The following is a 22258-nucleotide window of genomic DNA, read 5'->3' as shown; positions in this document are numbered from 1 at the left end:
GTGGCGCAGGAGATGTCCCATCATGCTTTGCTCCACAGGGGTCTGTCGTACTCCGAGGAACCTCATTGCTTTTCTGAGACTCTCTGAGGGCCAGAAGCTCGGCCATCCAGGAGAGACTCGGGGCAGAGCCTCTGCTCCATGTGTAAGGAGGGAGGAGGTCCTGGTGCAGACCCAGCAGCGAGATGACGTCCGGCCCTCGTCACATCAGCTGCTGCCCCCAGGACCGGACCTGCCACACACCTCCTGCCAGTCCAACAAGGCAGAGCGTCACCGAACACGCGCCTCCAGTGAATCACCTCAGGGCTCCGTCCTCGTTTCACAGAGCAGGCGCACGTTCAGGCTCAACATTCTCGCCTCAGGAGCTCATGCTGCTGCTGCGGGCCACACAGAGCTGGGTCTCCACCTCCACTGGTTTCTGGTGGAGAACATGAGGCTGCGCTGGTGAAACACACTCCAGTCTCTGGACGCAGACTCGCTGTGCTCACTGCCTCTTAAACCAGAGGTGGCCAAGTCTCTCATGTGTCCCTCAATGCCAGTCTTTATTTGACACCCACGTGAGAACAGAAGACAAGGACACTTATATTTTGTGACTGAAAGATCATTCAAAGGGAAAAGTGTCATCATGCCACAATATCATTTGTTCAAAAATATATAATTTGATTTCATTTCATCTGAAAATTATCAAAGTAAATCATCAACAACTAAGGTCTAATCTCTCTGGGTTTCAACATGGCAGGTGACGATGATTGATGTGAGTGACAGATAATGCTGCAGGTTTTAAAAGAGGATTCAGACTTTGCTGTGACGTCACGCGGACACAGGTCGTTTAAGGCTGTCATGGTTGTGAATGATTGCAGACGGCCGCAGACCAACTCCATGGGGAGTCATTCTTGAAGAACGCGGTGCTTGTGAAACATCTCCTGGACCCTGGAACTGTGGACGAACTCAGAGCAGAGTTAGCAGTTAGCACGGTAGCTGGCGGGAGGACGTCACCGTAAACAAAGGACTCCAACTGTTCCTGTGATACCAGCTTGTGACTCTTACGGAACAGGTTTGGCGTTGGCCGAGATTTCTTCCAGCGGAAGTGGTCACGTGACCCGGACGAGCCGCTGTTCCTGCCAGTGTTGTTGTGACCCACTCGCGGCACCGACCACTTCCGCTCTCCCCTGCCCGCCGAGGCGGCTCCTCCTGCGGCCAGCCCTCACCACTGCTCCCGCTCCCCGGAGCTCCCGCTGGACTTCAGCCCCGGCGGCAGGAGGGCGGTGTCGGTGGGCGGTTCCGAGCGGCTTCTTTTGTGCAGGAGGAAGTCAACAGAGGCGCCAGACGCTCGCGGTTCCGCACACACACGGTGAGTCTTTGTCTTTGTGTCTGAGTCTGTTCAAACCAACTTTAATGATGCCCAACCGAGCTGCGGTGCGAGACCTCTCGGTTCGTGCTTCATTGTCCTTTAACGGTTGAAGTTCGGGGACCGTCCGGTTCGGCCCACATGTGACTTTGTTGCGGCGTGTTGGCACAAAGTGATTACTGCTGTTGTGTAGAACTGAGCTGGACGTTGGGACGCAGGCGCGCGCGACTTTGGACCGCGTCGGTACCGCAGCTCGAGCGCACAAAGGTTGATGTTCACAGTTAGCACGATGATGAAGAGCTCGTCGTCATCGTCATGACCAACCTCCTGAAGACTGAGGGCTTGGGTCTGTGCCAGACTGTCGAGGGCCACCAGGGGGCCCAGTTCACGGCAGCTGACCCGGCTCTGACTGGAGTCACAGGGACTCCCGTAGGTGTGTGGGACTCCTCTGTCTGACTCGTGAAGCCCACCCCTGTGTGCCGGCTCCGGGTGAAGGTGTGAAACCTGCGCAGGTCAGAGGTCAGTCTCACCACAGGAGGCGACGCCGGCCACTGTGTCACGTGACCTGAGCTGCTCATTTGCATCGACACGCATTGTTCTGCTGAGAAGAAGAGACGCTCTTCAGGGGCGAGGGGATCCACCTCCCCAGCCAGGGTCCAGCGTGGCACTGGCACCGTGATGATGTCACGCTGTCGCTGGTGTCGATCGACCCGCCGCTGCGGTTCTGCCGTCCGCTCCCTCATGGGAGACTCGGTCCCGAGAACCTCAGCGACCTGAAGACTGATGCCTTCCATCTGTGCAAGACTGTTGAGGGCCACCAGGGGGCCCAGTTCACTGCAGCTGACCTCTCTCCTCCTCCTCCTCCTCCTCCTCCTCCTCCTCCTCACCTGTCTGCTTCTCACCGCTCTCCTCCTCCTCACCTCTCTCCTCCTCCTCCTCACTCCTTCCTCTCCTCCTCTCCTCGATGTTGCTGCTTCATTTGCGTGCTGGTCGAATGTTTTCTGCGAGTCAGGGTGGATAATTGTCTCCATCTGCTGTGACTCCTGCAGCGGTCCTGACGCTTGCCTCTCCCTGAGCTGGTGTGACTCTTCTCACCACAGCACTTTAGAAACAGGAAGGAAGTGAAAATAGGAAGTTCTCACTGGGACTCGACCGGTGCTCTGAGGAGAGTTTGACTCTGCCGGCTGTTTTGACTCTGGACGAGTCCTCAAGTGCTGGAGATCCATGTCCAGGTCGGCGGGGGAAGCTGAAGGTTCAGCAAGGTTCTGTTTTCAAACAGGAAGTCGATGATGTCACAGGATTTGCTTGTGCAGCCTCAGTACAGATGGTGTCTTGTTGCAGCCATGAGTCCGAGAGTCTGTCTCATGTTGCTCCCTCTGGTCAGGACTCCAGGGTCCAGAGCTGTGATGGCACCCTGACTCCTCGTCTGTGCTGGGTCCGACCCGGGGCCTCCTCCCAGGAGTGTCTTCTCTCAGAGGGGCGGAGGCAACTAACTTGTGGCCAGTGGGCGCCGTCGAGCTGCAGGCTGTGTTTGCTTTGACTCAGAGGCTGTGGGACCGATGAGCGGCGCCGGCTCGCACCTGTCACCGGGGTCCATCAGCAGAAAACAGTGCAGTGAAGTGGTATGGAGAGTGAGACGGGACACTTGAGGAGGAGAGACGCCGCTCTCGCCCCTGATAGCTAGGGTCTCGTCGTCGTGGCGGCAACGTGAGCTGTCTGTCAGTTTCTGTGGAAACCTGGAGGTGGACCCCTGAAACGCTGGACCTGTCCATGTGACTGAATGAAGTTGTGTTCAGGGTGGAGGGGAGTCATGTGACTGTCCGCCCGCCCGCCCGCCCAACTTGCTGATGGAGGAAGTGAACGGTTGACAGTTGACCTGTGCTAACTCTCTCTCTCTCTCTCTCTCTGTCTCTCTCTCTTCCCCACTTTCTTTCTTGCTTTCTTGCTTCCTTTCCTTCCTTCTGATTTTCCTTCCTTCCTTCCTCCTTGCCTTCCCCCTCCCTCCCTTCCTTCCCCCTCCCTTCCTTCCCCTTCCTACCTACCTATTTTCCTTCTTTCCTTCCTCCTTGCTTTTCTTCCTCCCTTCCTTCCTTCCTCCTTGCCTTCCCCCTCCCTTCCTTCTTTCCTTCCTACCTACCTATTTTCCTTCTTTCCTTCCTCCTTGTTTTTCTTCCTCCCTTCCTCCTTGCCTTCCCCCTCCCTTCCTTCCTTCCTACCTACCTATTTTCCTTCTTTCCTTCCTCCTTGTTTTTCTTCCTCCCTTCCTCCTTGCCTTCCCCCTCCCTTCCTTCCCCTTCCTACCTACCTATTTTCCTTCTTTCCTTCCTCCTTGCTTTTCTTCCTCCCTTCCTTCCTTCCTCCTTGCCTTCCCCCTCCCTTCCTTCTTTCCTTCCTACCTACCTATTTTCCTTCTTTCCTTCCTCCTTGTTTTTCTTCCTCCCTTCCTCCTTGCCTTCCCCCTCCCTTCCTTCCTTCCTACCTACCTATTTTCCTTCTTTCCTTCCTCCTTGCTTTTCTTCCTCCCTTCCTTCCTTCCTCCTTGCCTCCCCCCCTTCCTTCCTTCCTTCCTACCTACCTATTTTCCTTCTTTCCTCCCTTCCTCCTTGCCTTCCCCCTCCCTTCCTCCCTTCCTTCCTTCCTTCCTTCCTTCCTTCCTACCTACCTATTTTCCTTCTTTCCTTCCTCCTTGCTTTTCTTCCTCCCTCCTTTACTTCCTTCCTTCCTTCTTTCCTTCCATCCTTCCTTCCTGGTCCAGACGGGTGCCGCCGGGCTCATCATGGAGACTGTGTGCCAGGACTCGCTGCTGGAGTGCCAGATCTGCTTCCACTGCTACAGTGCCCGCCGGCGGCCCAAACTGCTGGACTGCCGCCACACCTGCTGCTCCGTCTGCCTGTCGCAGCTACGCGGCAGCCAGAAGGAGCTCCGCTGCCCGTGGTGCCGTGCCGTCACCACACTGGCCCCTGGCCTCTCGGTGGCGCAGTTGCCCGACGACCCGGATGTGGTCACGGTCCTAGCCGTCCCTCACGTGTCTGAGCGCACGCCCGTGTTCATCCGCCTACCGAGCAGCGGCTGCTACATGCTGCCGCTGCATGCCGCGAAGGAGTCTGCGTGCCGCTTCCTGCCGGGGGGCCAGCAGAAGGGAGTGGCTGTGGTGGCGGTGCCCGACCCACCGGGTCTGGAGGAATCGGGGTTGGAGGAGGTGGAGCGCCAGGCCGGGGGCCCTGGCGGGGCCAGGAAGGGGTCCACGTGGTCTGGAGTCTGCACCGTCATCCTGGTGGCGTGCGTGCTGCTCTTCCTACTGGCCATCGTGCTGCACAACATGTCCTGCATCTCCAAGCGCTTCACCGTCATCTCCTGCGGCTGACGGTGCGGAGCGCACATCTGCTCTCACGGCTCGAAGGACGGACGAGTCCTGGGAAGCCCGGTGGCTGTCAGGCTCGCCGCGACGACCTGAGACTTTTCCTGCTTATTACTTGCTCACTGTTTGTCAGCAGAGGGCGCTCCAGAGACACTATGTGCTGACAGACAGGGTCCACCTGTCATGGAAGTCCAGGAGCACAAAGGTTCATGAAGCTCAACGAAACAGCTGCGCAGCCATCACCTAGCAATCCTGCTAAGAAGCATTAGCAGCAACTTTTTCCCGCCAAAAACAGTCACCAAATGTGCTCGTGCCAAAATGATTTATTTTCCTTAGAGCTCCCCCTGCAGGTGGGAGGACTGAAGCATGCAAGCCATGACGCGGTGTTGTGAGCAGACGCTAACAATATGTGAATGATGATCTGAAGTCAAAGTGCACACATTTGTTCGCTGCTTCCACCATCTCTTTGCAATACTGTCATTAGCTAGCAATAACGATACGCCATATCGAGTGGAGACGGAGTCCCTGGCTAGCTTGCGAAAATTCCTAATTTAGTGTAAATAAATCTGTTGAATTTATTAGCCAACAATGCTGACGCGCTAACCTGAAGCTTCGACATCATTACTTGAATGTTCCGTGCGCTAGCAACACTGGAATGCTAATAGATTTAAAGTTAGCAAAGTCTAGTGGTTGTGCTAATGTATTGAGGATTTGTATGTAGTTGATGTTGTCAATGTTACGAGGGTGAAACCTCTGAGCTCGTGTCTCATGTTAGCATCCATCGTGACGAGAAGTCAAACCAGCACCAAGAGATTTGTAGTTTGAGTCTGACGCGAAGTATTAGCTCTGAAAAGGCTTCAGGAACACACAGGAACTTTGTGTTGCACTCTTCAAAATAAGAGCATCAAACGCGTTGTTTTGTAGAAAAAGTCACTTTAAGTTTGTGTAAATGTTTTCTATAATCTTAAATCTGCACAGTTGCGTGTCATTGTGTTTATACGGAAGAAATAAGTTGGAATCTTTTTAGCCAGAAGATTCTGAAACTTCAGTTTGTCAACTTCCTGTTTGATGGGTAAATAAAGATCTTTCTACAAACTCTGGAGTCAAGATCTAGATCCATCAAGCCGACACTTGGGTGCTGTTGCGCCGCCCCAAGTCTGCTGTGGGCGACTTGTTTGGCTCCCTAAACAGCGGAGCCTGGAACTGAGAAGGAATTGTCTTGCTGTGAGAGGTGAGGGATCGTAGTCAAATGTTTTATTATCAAAGATAGAAAAATCATCGACATTCAATACAAGGTTTGTGCCAAAAACACAAAGATTCAAGTAGGCGTCACTGGAGGTGTGAAGACTGCAGCGGGCCGTCTTTTGTTCCACCTGTCGCCACCAGGGGGCGCGGTGACACGACATGGCACGGTGGCAGAAAATCGTCCATCTGGTTGCAGAAGAAGTGCCGATCTTGGAAATGTCATTGTTTTTTTTTATCCCAAAACAGTCGAGTGTAAAAGTTGACGTACAAAAGTCGCCCTCGACCTCATTCTCTTCCCGCTGAGCGCTCGTGGCTAACAGCTAATTGCTAAGTACAAACGGAGGACTGTTGTGTCAAAATGGTACAAATAAGTTAAAAATGTATAAATACGACACGCGGAAAAGAAAACGGAGCGGTCTGTGCAGAAGGCGACGGCGCCACCTGCTGACAGTCGTACCACAGAGAAGCTGCCAACTTGTTTGCGATTATCAAAAGGAGTCCTGGCTGTGGCATCGAGGACCCCCCCAGTAGCTCAGACAGGAAGTGATGGCGGCGACCTCTCCGGCTTCCTGGGAGCGCCACACGCCACAATCCTACCACACCGGAGGATCGTTTGTCTCCAGCACGCCGTACATCTCGGCCAGTTTCCTGAAGCGAGGCCCCCACTCGTTCAGATAGTCGTACTCGTGGTCGTTGTTGGACGTACCTGACTGCAGGGAGCTGAGCGACTCGGCCACGGAGCCTTCGCCCTCGTATGCGTACGTCTGCAGGGAGTCGTACGGCGCTGCGGACGGGTCAAAGTCGGCCTCCAGGAGTTTGGCCAGAACGTATCCCTGCACGTTGCCGTCGCCGGCAGACATGCACGGCTGCGGCACGTACCGCGACAGGCTCTCAATCTCCGGCATCATGTCCTTCCTCAGCTTGGTGTGGGGGTGCACTTCGCGCGGGTTCCACATGGCGGCGATGTCGAAGGCCTCCGTGTCCTCCTCCCCGCCGCCTTCGTCATCGTAACGTACGATGTTTTCGTGAACATTTTCTTCCTGGTCACACAGGTACGGCTTCTTGCGATGAGTCCGCAGCGACAGCATCAGCAGGAGCATCACTGCGAGAGAAGGCCGTGGTCAACGACGGGTCCCGGTCCGGCTCGGGTCCGGTCTGGCTCACTCACCTAGCAGCACAAGGATGCAGGCCAGGATGGCGATCAGCGCGCCTCTGCTCAGGCTAGCTGGGAGGCTGTAGGCCTCGGGCGCGCAGCTCATGACGTTGCCATGGTGATCGCAGCTGCAGACACGCACCGTCAGCGTGCCGGTGCTGGTGTGAGCCGGCGGCTGGACGTCGGAGATCACGATGGGCAAGTGGAAGACGGTGAGGTCCCGCTGCGACCAGCCGCCGCGCCGGGTCACAAGCCAGGCCGTGTTGTCTGCAGGAGAGACCACCCGTTAGCGTAGCTCACACGTTAGCGTCGCTCAGACGTTACCTTGGTTGTCTCTCAGCGTGAAGTTGGGGTTGTTGACCACCTCTGGAGCCAGACTGTAGTGGAACCGGGGTCCCTCCTGTGGCTCGTCCAGATCCTCCGCCGCCACGGTCTGGACCCGCTGGAGCAAGAGGAGGGGGAGGGGGTGTGAGACGCGGAGGGGGGGACTGCAGGAGGCGAGCGCATGAGCAGCTCACCTGTCCTGCTTTGGTGCTCTCGCACATGAAGGCCTCCAGGAAGTCCGGCAGAGTCGGAGGGTTGTCGTTGACGTCCAGAACCTTCACGGCCACCGACGCGCTGGAGACCTGCGAGGGATTGTCTGGAGACACAGGCTGGGTCAGTCAGCTGACTCGCCTCCGGGACACGCGTTGGTACGTACTGGTCTCGGTGGCGAGGACGGTGATGTTGTGCCAGCCGCGCGTCTCGCGGTCTAGTGGCCGCACCGCCATCAGAGCGCCGGAGAGGAGGTCCACGTGGAAAAACCTGTCGGGGTCGCTGGAGCTCAGGATGGAGAAGCTGCAGGAGCAAGGTCAGCGGGTCAGAACCAGAACCGCCGCGTGACATGCCCTCCGTCCGTTGCTCACCTGATCGAGTTGTTGGCGCCATCCGGGTCTCGCGCGCTCAGCGTCCGCAGCCGCGTGCCGACCTCGGCGTCCTCCCGCAGCTCCAGCACGTAGGACGTCAGGTCGAAGGTGGGCGGCTCGTCCACGTCCTCCACGCTCACGTGCACGATGGTGACGTCTTTGAAAGGCCCCCGCTGGCGGAACGCCGGGTCCTCGAAGGTGTTGGCGCCCTCTATCTTCAGCGTGAAGCTCTGCTTCTTCTCAAAGTCCAGACGCTGCAACCGTGAGACGCCAGGTTTAGAGCATGCTGGTGGCCATGCAGTGCCCCCCTCAGGGTGACTCCAAGGTCCCGCCTCCCAGCCAATCACAGCAGAGCTCGTCACGCCGAGACCAAACCCGAGGTTTCTTCACCTTCTTCACGGTGATGACTCCGAACATGTGGGTCGGGTCGGTGCTGATGTCGAAGGTGTCTCGGCCGTCGCCGTCGATGACGCTGTAGGTCATGTGACTGTTGACGCCCACGTCCCGGTCCCTGGCCCAGATCCGACCCACCACGGCGCCCGCGGTCGCCGACTCGGGGACGCTCATCTGGTACAACCCTGTGGGGGAACAGTGACTCGTCAGTTTTAGCTGCTTCCGATGACTCAGCGAGAAAACCTGTTGCTGAAGTTTGAGGCTGCTTTTCAAACAGTGTCAAACATGTAAAACAGACGTTTAAAACATCGCCATTTTCTGTTTGATCAATAGGAACTGGCTGTCGCAGACGAGACTGTAAAAGCAAGCCCAACAGGAAACTTTGTCGTGTCCCCTTTCCCCGGACTTTTCTCCTCATGAGCTCAACAGGCCCCGAAGTGACCTTCACTGGCGACGAACATCAGTATCTTGAATGTTTGGGTTCAAATGTGCTCAACTATTCAAATGTAATGTATTTAACAATGTACTCGACATGATCTGACAAGCATTTTCTCGTCAGCTGAAGTCTCACTGCAGTGCAGTGCAGCTGCTCTCCACGAGAGGGCGCAGCGCCACCGCTCGTTGACCAGGCGCCCAGTAAACCGCTGCCTCTTCACTTCAGTTTTGATTGTGAAACGATGATGTTGGCGAAATAAGTGACTCATTTTTCATGTTGAATAATGTCACAACATCAAACAAATGTTTCCCTTCAAACACTTAATGACTGACAAGTCATGAATATGTTGAAACTCAAGTTCTGTAAATTAAATAAAGTTGCGTAAAATAAGAATAAAAATAGAAGCCAAACAAAATGTTTCGGGCTGCAGATCTGCTGCCGTCCACTAGAGGGTGCAGCACACCGCTGGGAAGACAGACTCACTGTGGTCGAACACCGGCGGGTTGTCGTTGACGTCGCTGAGCGCGATGTTGACGGTGGTGGTGCCGGCGAGCCCCCCCTGCTGGCCGCCCATGTCTTTGGCCTGGATGATGACGGTGTAGTTCTCTCGTGTCTCGCGGTCCATGTCGGCCAGAGAGACTCGCACCACGCCTGGTGGGAGACGCAGCACGTGGCGCTCCGGTCAGATTCAGTGGAGTCAGCAGAAACGGGTCGGAGGGGGCCGTACCGTTGTCGGGGTCCACGGAGAAGTAGGGCTGGCCCTCCAGGAGGCTGTAGAGCAGGCGGGCGCTGCTGCCGTAGCTGGGGTCGTCGGCGTCGCTGGCCGTCACCTGGATCACCGAGGTGCCGACCTGGGACATCTCTGGGACGGAGGCCTGGTACGGCCCGTCCAGGAACTTGGGCTCGTTGTCGTTGATGTCCTGGATCTTGACGAGGAACTGGGACTCCGGCTCCAGCGGCCGGCCGGTCCGGCGGTCGCGGGCCTGGGCGCGCAGCAGGTACTGGGACTTGAGCTCGCGGTCCAGCCTCCGTATGGCGTGGATGTCCCCGGTGCTGTCGTCGATGGTGAAGGTGGAGCCGGCGCCCTCTCCTGTCAGGATGTAGCGGATGGCGCCGTCGCCCCGGTCCGTGTCCGAGTGAAGCTGCCGGACAGAGAGGGAAGCGTGGGTGGGCCGCAAAGTGGCTCCGCCGCCGACGCCGGATCGACACTCACCTTGCCGATGTAGAGCGGGTCCAGACCCGTGTACTCCTCCAGAACAAAGAATTGGTTCCAGACCCAGCCGCGCTTGGCCCGCCGCAGCGCCTTCTGACCCGGCTCCACCGGCAGGCCCAGAGTCCAGGAGGTCAGCAGGACCAACAGAACCAGTGCTGACCCGGTCGCCATGGTGACGCCTCCGAAACACCTGACGGACACACGCCGGCTGATGAGCACCTGGGTCCACTGGACCTGCCCCCCGAGGAGGAGGAGGGGGCCTCCAGCTCCATGAACGAGTGAGTGACAGATGAACGGATGAATCACAGATCAGTAGAGGGGAGATGTGTGAGTGAATGGATGAGGAGGGGCCGAGAGTGAATGAGTGAACGGACCATAGAGTGACAGGATGAAGTGCTTGATGAGAGAGTGAAATGAGTGGATGAGGCTTGCAGCACTTGATGAACACATAAATGGACGTTAGGAAGCAAACATTTCACCAGAGAGAGAGAGAGAGAGCCGTGGGCGAGCGAGGGCGGCTGACTGTGACTCGATTGTGACTCCATTATTTTGCCAGCCAAATTCACTTCATCATTGTAGTTGGGAAACAAAGGCAGCGCGGGGCGCGGCGGCGGGTCAGCAGGGGGCGGCGCTGAGCCGCCTCCTCCTTTCAGCCCATTCAGGTCTTCATGAAGTGCAGATTTGCTCCCCCTCCCTCCCCCCTCCCTCGGGGGGGTCACAGTTCACCCGGTTAACGAGTCGGCGACCTCGCCGCCGTTGTGACTTGTTTGAGTTAAACACAGCAGCTGGTGAGTGACGGGGGAGAGACACCATGACAGGTGGGGAGAGAGGAAGGCGCTGCTCGCTCGCTCCGACAGGAAGCAACAAGTGTCATCAGCCCATCAGTCACGGCTGACTCCGCCCCCTCTGAGTGTGTTAACCAGCCGGAGTGTGTGTGTGTGTGTGGACCTGCTTCAGCTCGGCCGGTCCCCACAAGGTTCAGCCTTAATTTCAGATGCACAAACCTTGAGAGTAACTGAGCCCTGGTGCAGGTGCCATGGGAGGAGAGGCTGGGGGAAGGGCGATGGTCCCCACAAGTTCAGAGAGGCAGACGTGTGTGTGTGTGTGCGCGCGCAGATATAAAAGCAGTGGTGGAGTCTGAAGTTGTGTGTTTCTCTGGTTCAAAGAAGATTTCTCTCCTCGCTGGTCTGTGCCCCTCACATCTCCCGGCATGCATCACTACAACCTCTGCTTTGGTCCCACTGCCTCCGGTGAGTTCTTTGAACAGGCTGAGGCTCGCCGCCCCCCATCAGGAGCCTCAGGTGCGCTGGAGAGCCTGATCTCCGCCTGCTGGCCCCGTGGCGTCACTGCGAGTCCAAGTCCCCTCGGATCTCAACACGAGTCTCAACGCCTCCCAACCTGTCCAGCCCTCAGGTTGAGCGAGTCGCGAGTCACTCTCCACTCCCAGGTTCTCACAGGACCAGTGATGACGTCATCACTCTGCCTCTCCATCACAGGTTAAAGTGACTGATTCATCGACACGCGGAACATTCTCCTGATCCCAACAGTTAGCGCTCGGCTCTGTGCAGAGCGTCGCAGCTGCCGGAGGCGGAAAACTTGAGCGTACGACATCAGAGTGTGTAGCAGCTCCAACACCGATGTCGGGTGACGCTGTTGTCGGCATGAGGGGGCGGAGTCAGGCGCTACCGCCACGTAGCGAGCTGGCGAACACGTTAAACGCCTCATGGGTGGGCGTCACAGGGCGAGGCCAGACCTGCGGGACCTGGCGGGTCAGAGCCCTGCTCGGTCGTCATGGTGACGAGTGTAGCGCTCAGAAGTGTCTGACTCCTCGCCGCAGGAGGCTTGACTCACCTCAACGTCCTGGCAGGATCAGCAGCAAACGTCCGGGTGTCCTCCAGTCCAGGTCTGTGGGGAAGGCTTCCCGCCGCGGCCTGTGTGTGTGTGGCCTCTGGCTGCCGCTGCTCTTCTGTCTCACACTCCTCTGCTCCGGCTCTCGTCTCTGCTGCGGCAGCCAATCACAACCTAGCAACAATTGTTCCTCTTCACAATCAGGACTGCAACTGAGACCTCTGGCATGAGGAGGGGGGGGGCGGGGGGCGGGGCTGACAGGAGGAGTGGGGGGGCGGCCGCCAGCCGGAGGCTTTTATTTTGAAACCTCCCCGCCATGCTTTGCACCTGAGAGTGGTGCTTCGCCCGCACTTCTCCAGTTCCAAGGCCGTTCCTCAGCACCTCTGCTTGACCTTTGACCTCAGCACTACCCCTGCTCACGCCGGGGATCGTGAGACTTCCGGTGAGTTCGAGTGTCTCGGGGTCTTGGTCACGAGTGAGGCCATGATGGAGACGGACCTGTGGGCCCCAGAGCTTCTCTGTCTGGAGCCTCCATCATCCAGGAGAGACTCAGGAAACTCTGCTCCTCCAGTGGAGGCCGCCTCTCCGGACCAGGTCTGGACCTCTCAGCTCTCAGCAGGAGAAGAGCAGAGGCTCTTCAGCGACTGCGCTGGAACATTGTGTCACAGAAGAAGAGCTCGGGTTTGATGGTGAGCAAGGTCTCCAGAGGTTTGGAGGAGGTTCCCTGACCCGCTCACATCCGGGGCGACGGACCTCAAGAGGGGACCGAAGCCCGCCGCTGCTTTATGAGAGTTGTTTGTTCTGGCCCAGATCCTGGCTCCGATTCGGTCTTCCTGAGGACCCGCACCAGGCCGGGGCTGCCCCGGGACCCCCGCCGAGCCAGATGGTCCAGAGGTCGTTCTTCTCAATGGCTTCAATATGTTTCTTGTATGGGCCACTTAGCCTCTTTCATTGACTTTCCTCTGGGCTCATTCTTCTGCAGGCCTCCTTTGTGCTTTAAAGAGCTGACTGGGCCCCGCCCCCCCGCCCCAGCATGCTTGACCGGACCCCCTTCAGAGGAGGGGCCCTTCTTTGTCAGGGAGGCCCATCGATCACCGCCCTCCGTCGCCGCAGAGAATCCTAATTGGCAGAACAAATCGCGCTCCAAGGACTCGCGCCCGACTTCTTAAGTCCGTTATGGTGGCTCTGAAAACAAGTCCCTTCGGGGCCCCGGACAAAAGCCCGGAGCCGCCGCAGGAATAGATTTGACACAGCTGTGTTCTGCATGTTTGTCGGACTTCTTCTCTAATGTGCGAGAAGTTGTACGGACACGCTGGTTTCACACCTCACATCGAGTCCGCCTTCTGCTTTAGCAGCCTAAAGAGCCGTGACTTGTTGGGGCTGGTAAGTGCCTCACGCCAGGCTGAGACCATGACCCAGAACCATCGCAGATGTGGACACTTCAGGTCACCACACGCGGGACCTGTTTCTCACGCTAACTAGCGACAGCTTCTCAGTCGTCTGAACAAACATCGTACGGCTAACGCCAAGGGTTCGCCGCTCACGCCTCGCGAATGACGTGCTAAGCTTTAAAAACAACTCGGTGAGGATATTGTGTTAGCGCTCACAAGCTAACCACCACAACAAGACCCGCTGGGTAATGTGCCACAGCTGATGTGGCTAATGTAGCGCAGGGTGGTTTGCACAGCAACGCAGGAACAGACAGTTGAGTCTCCGGTCTTCGAGGGACTCTCACCTGCACTTGCTTTGTGACACATGCTAACATAGCCCTGTCCAACACGCTCACCAGATGAGTCCAGTGTGGAACTCCGTCCGGGTCCTGGGTCAGCAGACGGACACCGGATCCCTGGAGAGTGGCATCACCACCAGGGGGCGTTGGTGCTCTGACCCAGAGAGTGAAGATGCTGCGGTGTTTGGTGGACGTGCGTGAGAAAACCCGCTCTGACCTTTCAGCGAGACGTCAGAGGTTGAAGGACTGAACCGTGACATTCAACTCACTTCCAGACACCATCCACCTCCTGACCTTTCCTCCGCTTCTCCCTCAGAGCCTCGGCTTTAACCTAGTTAACGGAGGATCCCTGCGGCTGGCTCAGGTTGGGGATCAGCGGCGAGGACTCAGCGAGGGAGGCGAAGCTCGCTTGACCCGCCTGGCTGCGATGCTCAGACCTCCACGTTCTGTCATTATTCATCACCCAGCTCTCCGCTCGGCCCCTGCGGTCCCGCCGGAATGTCAAAGTGACTTTTGATGTCGGCCAGTCGGGGAAACGCCGACGTTGTGACTGACGGACGCGAGAGCCAGACAAGAAACCGCTGAATTATAGAAACTGTGTGATTTATTGACGAGAACCCGAGAGGGAAACAGATAAATAACAACATGAGAAACGCTACGTTTGAGGCTCTTTTAAACCCAATTTAGGCTTCATCAAACATGGTTGTCTAGTTTGTGTCACCGGTGGCGCTTTGTTAGCATGTTAGCCACAGTATTGGTCAGCCTCGCTCAGCGCTTCATGCTTCTCACGCCGACCACGCCGTGTTAGCACGGCTGCTAACTGAACCAGCCACATTCCTTCACTCCACCTGCAGCGCAGGAGTTAGCGCTGGCCCCGCCACACCAGCGCGGGTCTGCAGCGGCCAGAGTTCGGACTCTTGTTCTGTCTGCTTTAGAGTATTTCGCTGTGCTCGCGGGTTCCATTTTAGCATGGCTGCTGCCTCACAAGCTCGAGCTTGCAACGTGAATCTCTGGAGTGTCATCAGCGCCTGCACACACACACACACACACACACTTCCTGCGACCTGGTTTGACCTCCAAACCATCAGTTCTGGTTCAAATGGCGGCTCATTCAGAGACCAAGTTCCTGCAGTCAACAGTGGAACAATAGAGGAGTGTGTGTGCGCGCGCGCGTGTGTGTGTGTGTAAACAGCGTGTGTCCATCAGGCCGGCTGGATGTCGCGGCAGGTCTCTGTTTCCCTCCAACTGGAGGAGTTGAGTTTGTCTGGTTTCATTCATGAGGAAATGATGGAGGAGCAGGAGCCTGGAGCCCAGCAGGACCACCAGCATCCACTTTGGATCACCGAGAGTGAAGTCATGTAATATTGAACACTGTTTACTCACTGATGAGGACGCTGCACACACACGCGCGGCAGACTCACTCTGACGGCTGCACCAGGACGACACACAAGTCCTGACTGACACACTCCAAACTGCTCCTGTCAACGGTCCTCACACGCTGGTCTACACACTCTGATGCACACACTCTAATCTACACACTCTGGTCCACACACTCTGGTCTACACACGCTGGTCTACACACGCTGGTCTACACACTCTGGTCTACACACTCTGGTCTACACACTCTCTCTGTGCCAGGAGAGGTCAGTTCCTCCCTCCCTCCACCTCCTGGATTTGATCCACAGCCTCTTCTGTTGCGGTCGCCGTGGCGATGCTCCTGCCTGGGGTCCTGGTCTCATGTTCCTCTGAGTCATGTTGAGGAGCGTCAGGAGACAAAGAGTCTCTGTGTGACTCTCATCTTCTCCTTGTCGACCGTGTTCTTCAGTGTGGGGGAACAATGGCTCTGACAGAACCGGGCCTGGGGCCTGAGCCGGGCCCGGATCCAGTCGGTAAGGTGAGCCTCTGAGAGGACATCACTGGAGAGCCCTCAGGTCACATGACGACAGGACAGGTGAGCGCATCATGGACAGCAAGTGTGACTCACAAAGGTCACATGACCGTGTCGTGTCCCAAACAAACAGCTAAGGCTGGTCATTCGACTGCTTTGGTCTGACGGCAGTTGAAAGGAATCTGGAGTGACTCATCAAGTCTGGCCACCTGTGACTGGTCAGAACCGAGTCACGTGACCCTCCGAACATGACCCGTCTGATCGATGACTCCTGACTGGGGGAGAGCGATCGGATTTCTGCTGTTTTGTTGCGCCGCAGGAGCGCAGCAGAGAACCCTGGGAACTGGTGCGGACGTCATGTGACACCAGCAGCACAAGAGCCTCTCCTCCACGCCAACGACAGAAGGTGCCAGTGACATCACAGCTGGAGCTCATGAAGTGACATCACATGACCACGCCCTCTTCTGGGCACCAGCTGCTTCACTCCAAACTTCTTCCACGACGCTCGGACGGAGATACGCACGAGCCGCGAGCATCCGACAAACACTTGGCCAGCAGGTGGCGCATCGATCAGAGCGACACAGTGGGGGGAGGAGGAGCGTGAGGGGGGACTTCCACCCGAGTCGACAGCTTCCTGCCGACACGCTCCACGTGCCAACTGCTGCTCCGTCTGCTGCTGACACACACACGCGAGACGCAGCACACACCTGAACACAGAAAACACCATCGGGGGAGGAGGAGCTGAGCAGGTCACATGACTCTTGTTGACCTGGCTGCAGGGGCGAGCCTGCGGGTGTGCAGGCCAGTTAGCCGCTTCGTGATGGCGCATCAGAGACGATTGATGTTCCCATGGAGACGGCCGGCAGTGGAGCGTGGCCGAGGTCCACACCTGCAGCGACCGTGTCTCACCTCCGCTAATCCTCGGGTCAATAATCATCAGCATCTGGCCGGCGCCGCCGCGCCACCTCACCGGAGCTCATCATCCGGAACCAGACCCGGCTGTGGAGCTTGGCCCGGCGTCCGTGGGGTCGGGTCCAGAACTGGCTCCACCCGAGTGGGACAAGACCAGGACTCAGCACCGGCGGGATTCATTTGTGCAGCTAGCTGTTAGCGGTTAGCACGCCACCACCACCAGCGCTCGTCTCTCACGCCGTCATCAGCCGCCAGACACATTCAAGTTCTGACCTCAGAGAAACCGGAAAAAACGCAGCGGCGTCCTGCTGTGGTCACATGACCACCTGAGGTCACCCAGCTCTCTGCGCCAGTCTGCGCCAGCGTCTGAACTGACGTCGCAGTGACGCGGTCACCACAGTCACCTCACCTGCCACCGCCCGACCCCTGGACGCGGCCGGCACCGCAGCCGTGTGGCGTGCAGGAGGTTCGACCTGTGGGTCATGTTGAGCCCAGTCCAGGGGCGGAGATCCCTCAAACAGCTGACGCATGACCCGTCCACTCAAAGGGCAGAATCACCAGAGAAGATGACTCAAGGCTGAGAAAGTGCGGGACCAAACCGGAACTCTGGTTCGAAGGACTTGGACAGAAACATCTTCAAGCTTCTGCTCAGCGTCTAAAATAATTCAGCAGATTCCCACGACTCCGTCTTCAAACACTCCACACGCCACAAACACACACACATCCCGCCTTGTGGCTCGGCGCGGCAGATGCCAGGGCCGACAGCGAGCTGATCTCGACATCGTTGACTCCTGAGACCTCCTCTCCTTTGATTCCCCCGACAGGATCCACCAGGAGTCGGGTCGGAGTGGTGAGGTCGCTGGTGCCAGGTGGCTGCGCAGCTCCAGATCACAGACAGGTTCTGGGGCGGTGAAATAATTGGCTGGCCGGTTCAGACGTCCGCTTGTCAATCATCGGAGGGTACCGCCGACGCCGGCGCACCAGAGCCGCTGATCCGCTGTCAAGTCACTCGCTCAGCACAAACGCAGACGACTGTGACTCCGGAGTGAGTGGAAAACTAGTCTGCCGCTGTGTCTCCAGGCAACTTTGACTCGTTCATGACTCGAGTCTCAGGATGCCACTGACGTGAGGACACGAGTGTGGAGAGTCAGAGTGAGAGGAAGCTTCTGCTGTGTGGAGCAGAGCTGAGCCAGAGGGCGGCTCTCTCAGGTCAACACCGGAGCCCGCCTCCTGCAGGGTCACCTGACCCGCCTCCTTTCTCACGAATGACACATCTGAATGGCAGCGTTCTACTTCCTCCCTGTGCCCCGACACTTCTCATCATTTCATTCCAGAATATGACTCAGAAGCTGCTGGGATTTGACTCTCTCCTTCCAAAACACTTCCTTCATTCCAGCTTGCTTCTGTTCTTCTCGCCTGAGGGCCGTCTCTGGCGGAGCGCCACAAGGCTCTGTCCTTGGACACTTTTCCCACAAGTGGAGTCACATTCAAGAGTCAGGGCGTGACTGCCTTCCCTTGTTTTAGCGTCGCAGAGAGGGATGCTGACTCAAATGACTCAGTCAGCAGTGACTCACTCAGAAAGACTCACAAAACTACCTAGCATAGCTCAGCAAGTCTCCCCTGATAGCATGATGCTAGCAAGTCATGCTAATAAGACTTTCTATTCTGACTCAGCAGAAAAGACTCCTGAACCAATTCAGGAGTCAACACATGAGTCAGATCCTGAAGAGGTGTGTTGCTGGTGACGACTCTTTCAATGACTCGAGTGACTCGTTCATCCCAGCCGCGACTCATGCAACGTGGGTGAGTTGAGTCATTGTTTAAGTGACTCAGAGCGGAGTGAGTCCTCTGGACCCGAGCCTCTCGGATGAGCTTCCCCACCAATGAGAGCATGTCGCATTTCTTTGAGCCTTTTCTTAGCTTGAGACGTTCTAAAGCTCCGTTTGTGACGCAGCACCGCTGCCCCTAGTGGTGTGAAGAGAGGACCTGTGTGTGTTGCAGGAGCAGACTGGTCCATCACGTCGTCTCCTCGGTGCCGGGCCCGCATCACTTCCACTCGACTGTCCTGGTGATCTGTGGCGGCGCCGCTCTCTCCTCCATCTTCTCCTGACAAGCCCAGTCCTCGTCTCAACTCCTGGACCAGAACCGCTCTGGTTCCACCTCTGAAGGTCGGCCAGGCTTTGCTGCCCCCTGCTGGGCACAACCTTCCGCTTCTCTGCCTTCAAAGGCAGCGGGAGGAGGCGGTGAAGCGTTCGGACGCCTGATCTCTTTTGAACCTGATCAAACGGCTCCGCGCGGATCGTGACTCGGGTCGGTCCGAGTGGCTGCTTCTGCTGCTTCAGAGGCAGCGGGGAGCTGGACTCCTGGATGCTCAGAGCATTTGCCACCTCACCGACGACGGCTGGCAGCAGAGTGATGAGGTCAGCACTCCACAGATCCGCCTCCTCCTCACCATCTTCATCATCCTCATCACCAGGTGAGACGTCGGGCTCGAGCCGCATCATCACCTGAGGAGCAGCAGGCGGCTCCGCCCCCGACCGCGCTGCTCTGTGTGTGTGAGTGTGTGTTTCATCTCCAGCGCCTCTTTCATCACAGCTTCAGTCGGACTCCACGGCCCGGATGCTTCTCCTCACGACACCTGCTGTCATCAATTTGACACAGAGCAGATAATGGGCCGCAGTTCAGTTCAAAGAGAAACACGTGGAACTCAGAGAGGTCGGGTTTCAGGATCGGTCCACACACACACACACACACAGGTTTGTCTCTCTGTCCTTGTGGGGGCCTGCCTCTCGACCCTACGCACATGGCTCACCTGAACCAGGACCAAAGTGGAGTTAGACTCACCCAGTTATTTGGAGGTTTTCACCCAAATTGTCAGCTCAGACAGCTCCTGACACCAGCGCCAACATGGCCTCCTCCTCCTCCTGGTCTGTCGGCCACGTTGCGACACGCAGCCTGCAGCTCAGTCGACCTCTCCATCACCGCTCGGACAAAAGAGCAGCTCTGCCTCTCCAAAGCGCGACGACAGGCTCATTGCCAGACGCCGCCGCCGCGTCTGTCTGGTGACGGACAGGAAGCAGGAATGTTCTCTGGCGCCGCCGGCCGGATCGCCACGGCAGCGGCAAGCGGTGAATCAGCGCTGGCCCCTGCCACCCCTGCGAGCCTCGGGGCCACACGCTCATCCAGTCAGAGCCGCATTGACTCCACCAACAAACAAGACAGCAAGCAGTCTCCGACCTGCAGCGCTTCACGCCGACGGACGCCGCCGCCGCCGCCTCCAAACCCTCAGTAACATAAGGTCCACCGTTCGACCGTAGCTGTAGCCTCAGTGCTGAGCGCTCAGGAGAGCAGGACATGCTAGCAACACGCGTGGAGCTGATCTGAACCACATGCTAACAGGCGTCACTGGAAACAGTCAAGAAAAACGACGGAATGATCTCACAGGAAAAATAATCGTCAAAGACTAACACATTCATGAGGCTCTGAAGTCAAGCACGTAGCTTCATCGAAGCTAGCTGCTTAGCCGCTCAGCTAAAATGAGATATGTGTGTTAGCTGGCTCAGCTAACAAACCAGGTCAAGCTAGAGTTGACCTGGTTTGTTGATCATCACCATCTTCATCATCACCATCATCATCATCTTCTTCATCATCACCATCATCATCATCTTCATCATCATCACCATCATCATCATCTTCATCTTCATCTTCATCATCATCATCATCATCATCATCACCATCATCATCATCACCATCATCATCATCACCATCTTCATCACCATCATCACCATCATCTTCATCTTCATCATCATCATCATCATCATCACCATCACCATCATCATCATCACCATCTTCATCATCACCATCATCATCATCATCACCATCATCATCATCATCACCATCATCATCACCATCATCATCATCACCATCTTCTTCATCATCATCATCATCATCATCATCATCATCACCATCTTCATCATCATCATCATCATCATCATCTTCTTCATCATCATCATCATCATCTTCTTCATCATCATCATCATCATCTTCATCACCATCATCTTCATCATCATCATCATCATCTTCTTCATCATCACCATCATCATCATCTTCATCATCATCACCATCATCATCACCATCATCATCATCACCATCATCATCATCACCATCTTCATCACCATCATCACCATCATCTTCATCATCATCATCATCATCATCATCATCATCATCACCATCTTCATCACCATCATCATCATCTTCTTCATCATCACCATCATCATCATCTTCATCATCATCACCATCATCATCATCACCATCTTCATCACCATCATCTTCATCATCATCATCATCATCATCACCATCATCTTCATCATCATCATCATCATCATCGCCATCGTCGTCATCATCACCTTCATCATCATCACCTTCATCATCATCACCATCATCATCATCATCAGCCTGGCCACTCTGGTTTCCTCCCACAGAGGCTCACTTGACAGGTGTCCCGTGGTGACCCAGGTCCAGTGTGTCGGACCATTATTCACTGAGGAAAAGCACTACTGTTGATGCAACACAGGGGCTGGGCGAGCGAGCGAGCGAGGGGCCGCCTCATGAATTCAGGCGCACAATGAAATCTTTATCCAGCAGGGGGCGGAGGTGCGAGAGCGAGGGAGGGGAGAGTCGCCAGACTTGGCGCAGACTCCGGACCAGGCTGAAAAATACAAATGCCACTGTCCCTGGTCGGCTGTCGAGCGTGTCAGCTGCCGCCGTAAGTGATCGGCCCCCCACCCCCGTCTGGTACAGTGCACCCCCCGCCCCTCCCCAACATCCCGCCGCTCTCACCCTCTGATGTTGTTTCATCTGCCTCACTTTCAACGCCACCTTGTTTCTCTCCTGGCAACCTGCTGGGCTCCGGTCCGACCCCCAAAACTAGAGACATCAATCTGCCAAAGACCCAGACGCGGGGCCTAATCTGCATAAAGGGGCCCTATCGTGTCCCCCCACCCCCAAATTGGCTGCCTTTGCTCAAAAAGCCGTTTGGCCCGGCATGACCAGGACTACAAAAATGGCCGACGCTTCGTGCTTCAGACTGAGACAGAGGTGAGGAGCTGCAGGAGAGCCTCACAGATGCAGAGGGTCTCTGAACCCCCGGAGCCTGGAGAGAGGGCGGGGGCAGGGCTCCCAGCAGGAAGTCCACAGACTCCTCACGCTCAGGTCATCGGTGAGAGATTCCGCGCAGAACTTCCCGTCTCCCACACGCCCGCCTCAGGTCATGTGACCCGAGTCACGACTCGACCCTCGGTTCAGGTCCAAGTGCGACAGACACCGAGCGACAGCTCTCAAATGTGGGTCCTGGTTCAGGAGTGGAGTGTGGAGGAAGAAGTTCCTCACAGAACCAGAAGCCACACCTGAGTGACGGGTCCGGACCTCGATCAGAGGCTCACCTTCTCTCCGTTGTTCCGCGGCGACTTCTGGCTCTCGTCTGGTGCCGAGGGAGACGTGGGAACGAGTGGTCGGCTCTGAACTCCGGTTTCCTCTCCAGTGCCTGCAGACGCTTCTGACTGAGACTCTTGTGTCGCACCGCCTCCCTCTCCTCTCTCTCTCTAGCTCCTACTCCGCTCGCTGTTTCCACTCTTGCGCTCCGTCTCTCTCTGTCTCCCCCCTCTCCTACTCCCCCCCACTCTCTCCATCGCTCCCTCTCTCTCTCTCTCCCTCTAACACTCTCTCTCTCTCCCTCTAACTCTCTCTCTCCCTCTCTCTCTCTCCCTCTAACTCTCTCTCTCTCTCTCCCTCTCTCTCTCTCCCTCTAACTCTCTCTCTCTCTCCCTCTAACTCTC

General features: G+C 56.6%; 2 protein-coding genes across 4 annotated transcripts; one reads left to right on the top strand and one right to left on the bottom strand.

Annotated features, from left to right (window-relative positions):
• Positions 1-899: 899 nt before the first annotated feature.
• On the top strand, positions 900-6610 carry rnf152 (ring finger protein 152). Of its 2 annotated transcripts, XM_053858769.1 has the most exons (3): positions 900-1348; positions 2730-2967; positions 4101-6610. In XM_053858769.1, exons 2-3 carry the CDS (start codon positions 2905-2907, stop codon positions 4707-4709), a joined length of 672 nt encoding a protein of 223 aa, XP_053714744.1. In that variant the 5' UTR covers positions 900-1348; positions 2730-2904; the 3' UTR covers positions 4710-6610. The 2 variants fall into 2 exon arrangements, with proteins under 2 accessions (XP_053714744.1, XP_053714745.1); XM_053858770.1 differs by lacking the exon at positions 2730-2967.
• On the bottom strand, positions 6035-22020 carry LOC128755364 (cadherin-20-like). 2 transcript variants are annotated; one of them, XM_053858713.1, is made up of 11 exons: positions 21866-21943; positions 10049-10238; positions 9563-9977; positions 9319-9486; positions 8397-8584; positions 8007-8260; positions 7802-7938; positions 7620-7741; positions 7426-7543; positions 7117-7368; positions 6035-7050 (listed from the first exon to the last, which is right to left on the bottom strand). In XM_053858713.1, exons 2-11 carry the CDS (start codon positions 10217-10219, stop codon positions 6542-6544), a joined length of 2334 nt encoding a protein of 777 aa, XP_053714688.1. In that variant the 5' UTR covers positions 10220-10238; positions 21866-21943; the 3' UTR covers positions 6035-6541. The 2 variants fall into 2 exon arrangements, with proteins under 2 accessions (XP_053714688.1, XP_053714689.1); XM_053858714.1 differs by lacking the exon at positions 10049-10238 and having other exon boundaries at positions 21866-22020.
• Between the last annotated feature and the right edge of the window lie 238 nt (positions 22021-22258).

This window comes from Synchiropus splendidus, chromosome 3 (assembly GCF_027744825.2).
Source record: "Synchiropus splendidus isolate RoL2022-P1 chromosome 3, RoL_Sspl_1.0, whole genome shotgun sequence".
NCBI classification, from domain to species: domain Eukaryota; kingdom Metazoa; phylum Chordata; class Actinopteri; order Syngnathiformes; family Callionymidae; genus Synchiropus; species Synchiropus splendidus.
This window is presented reverse-complemented; position numbering and strand designations above follow the sequence as displayed.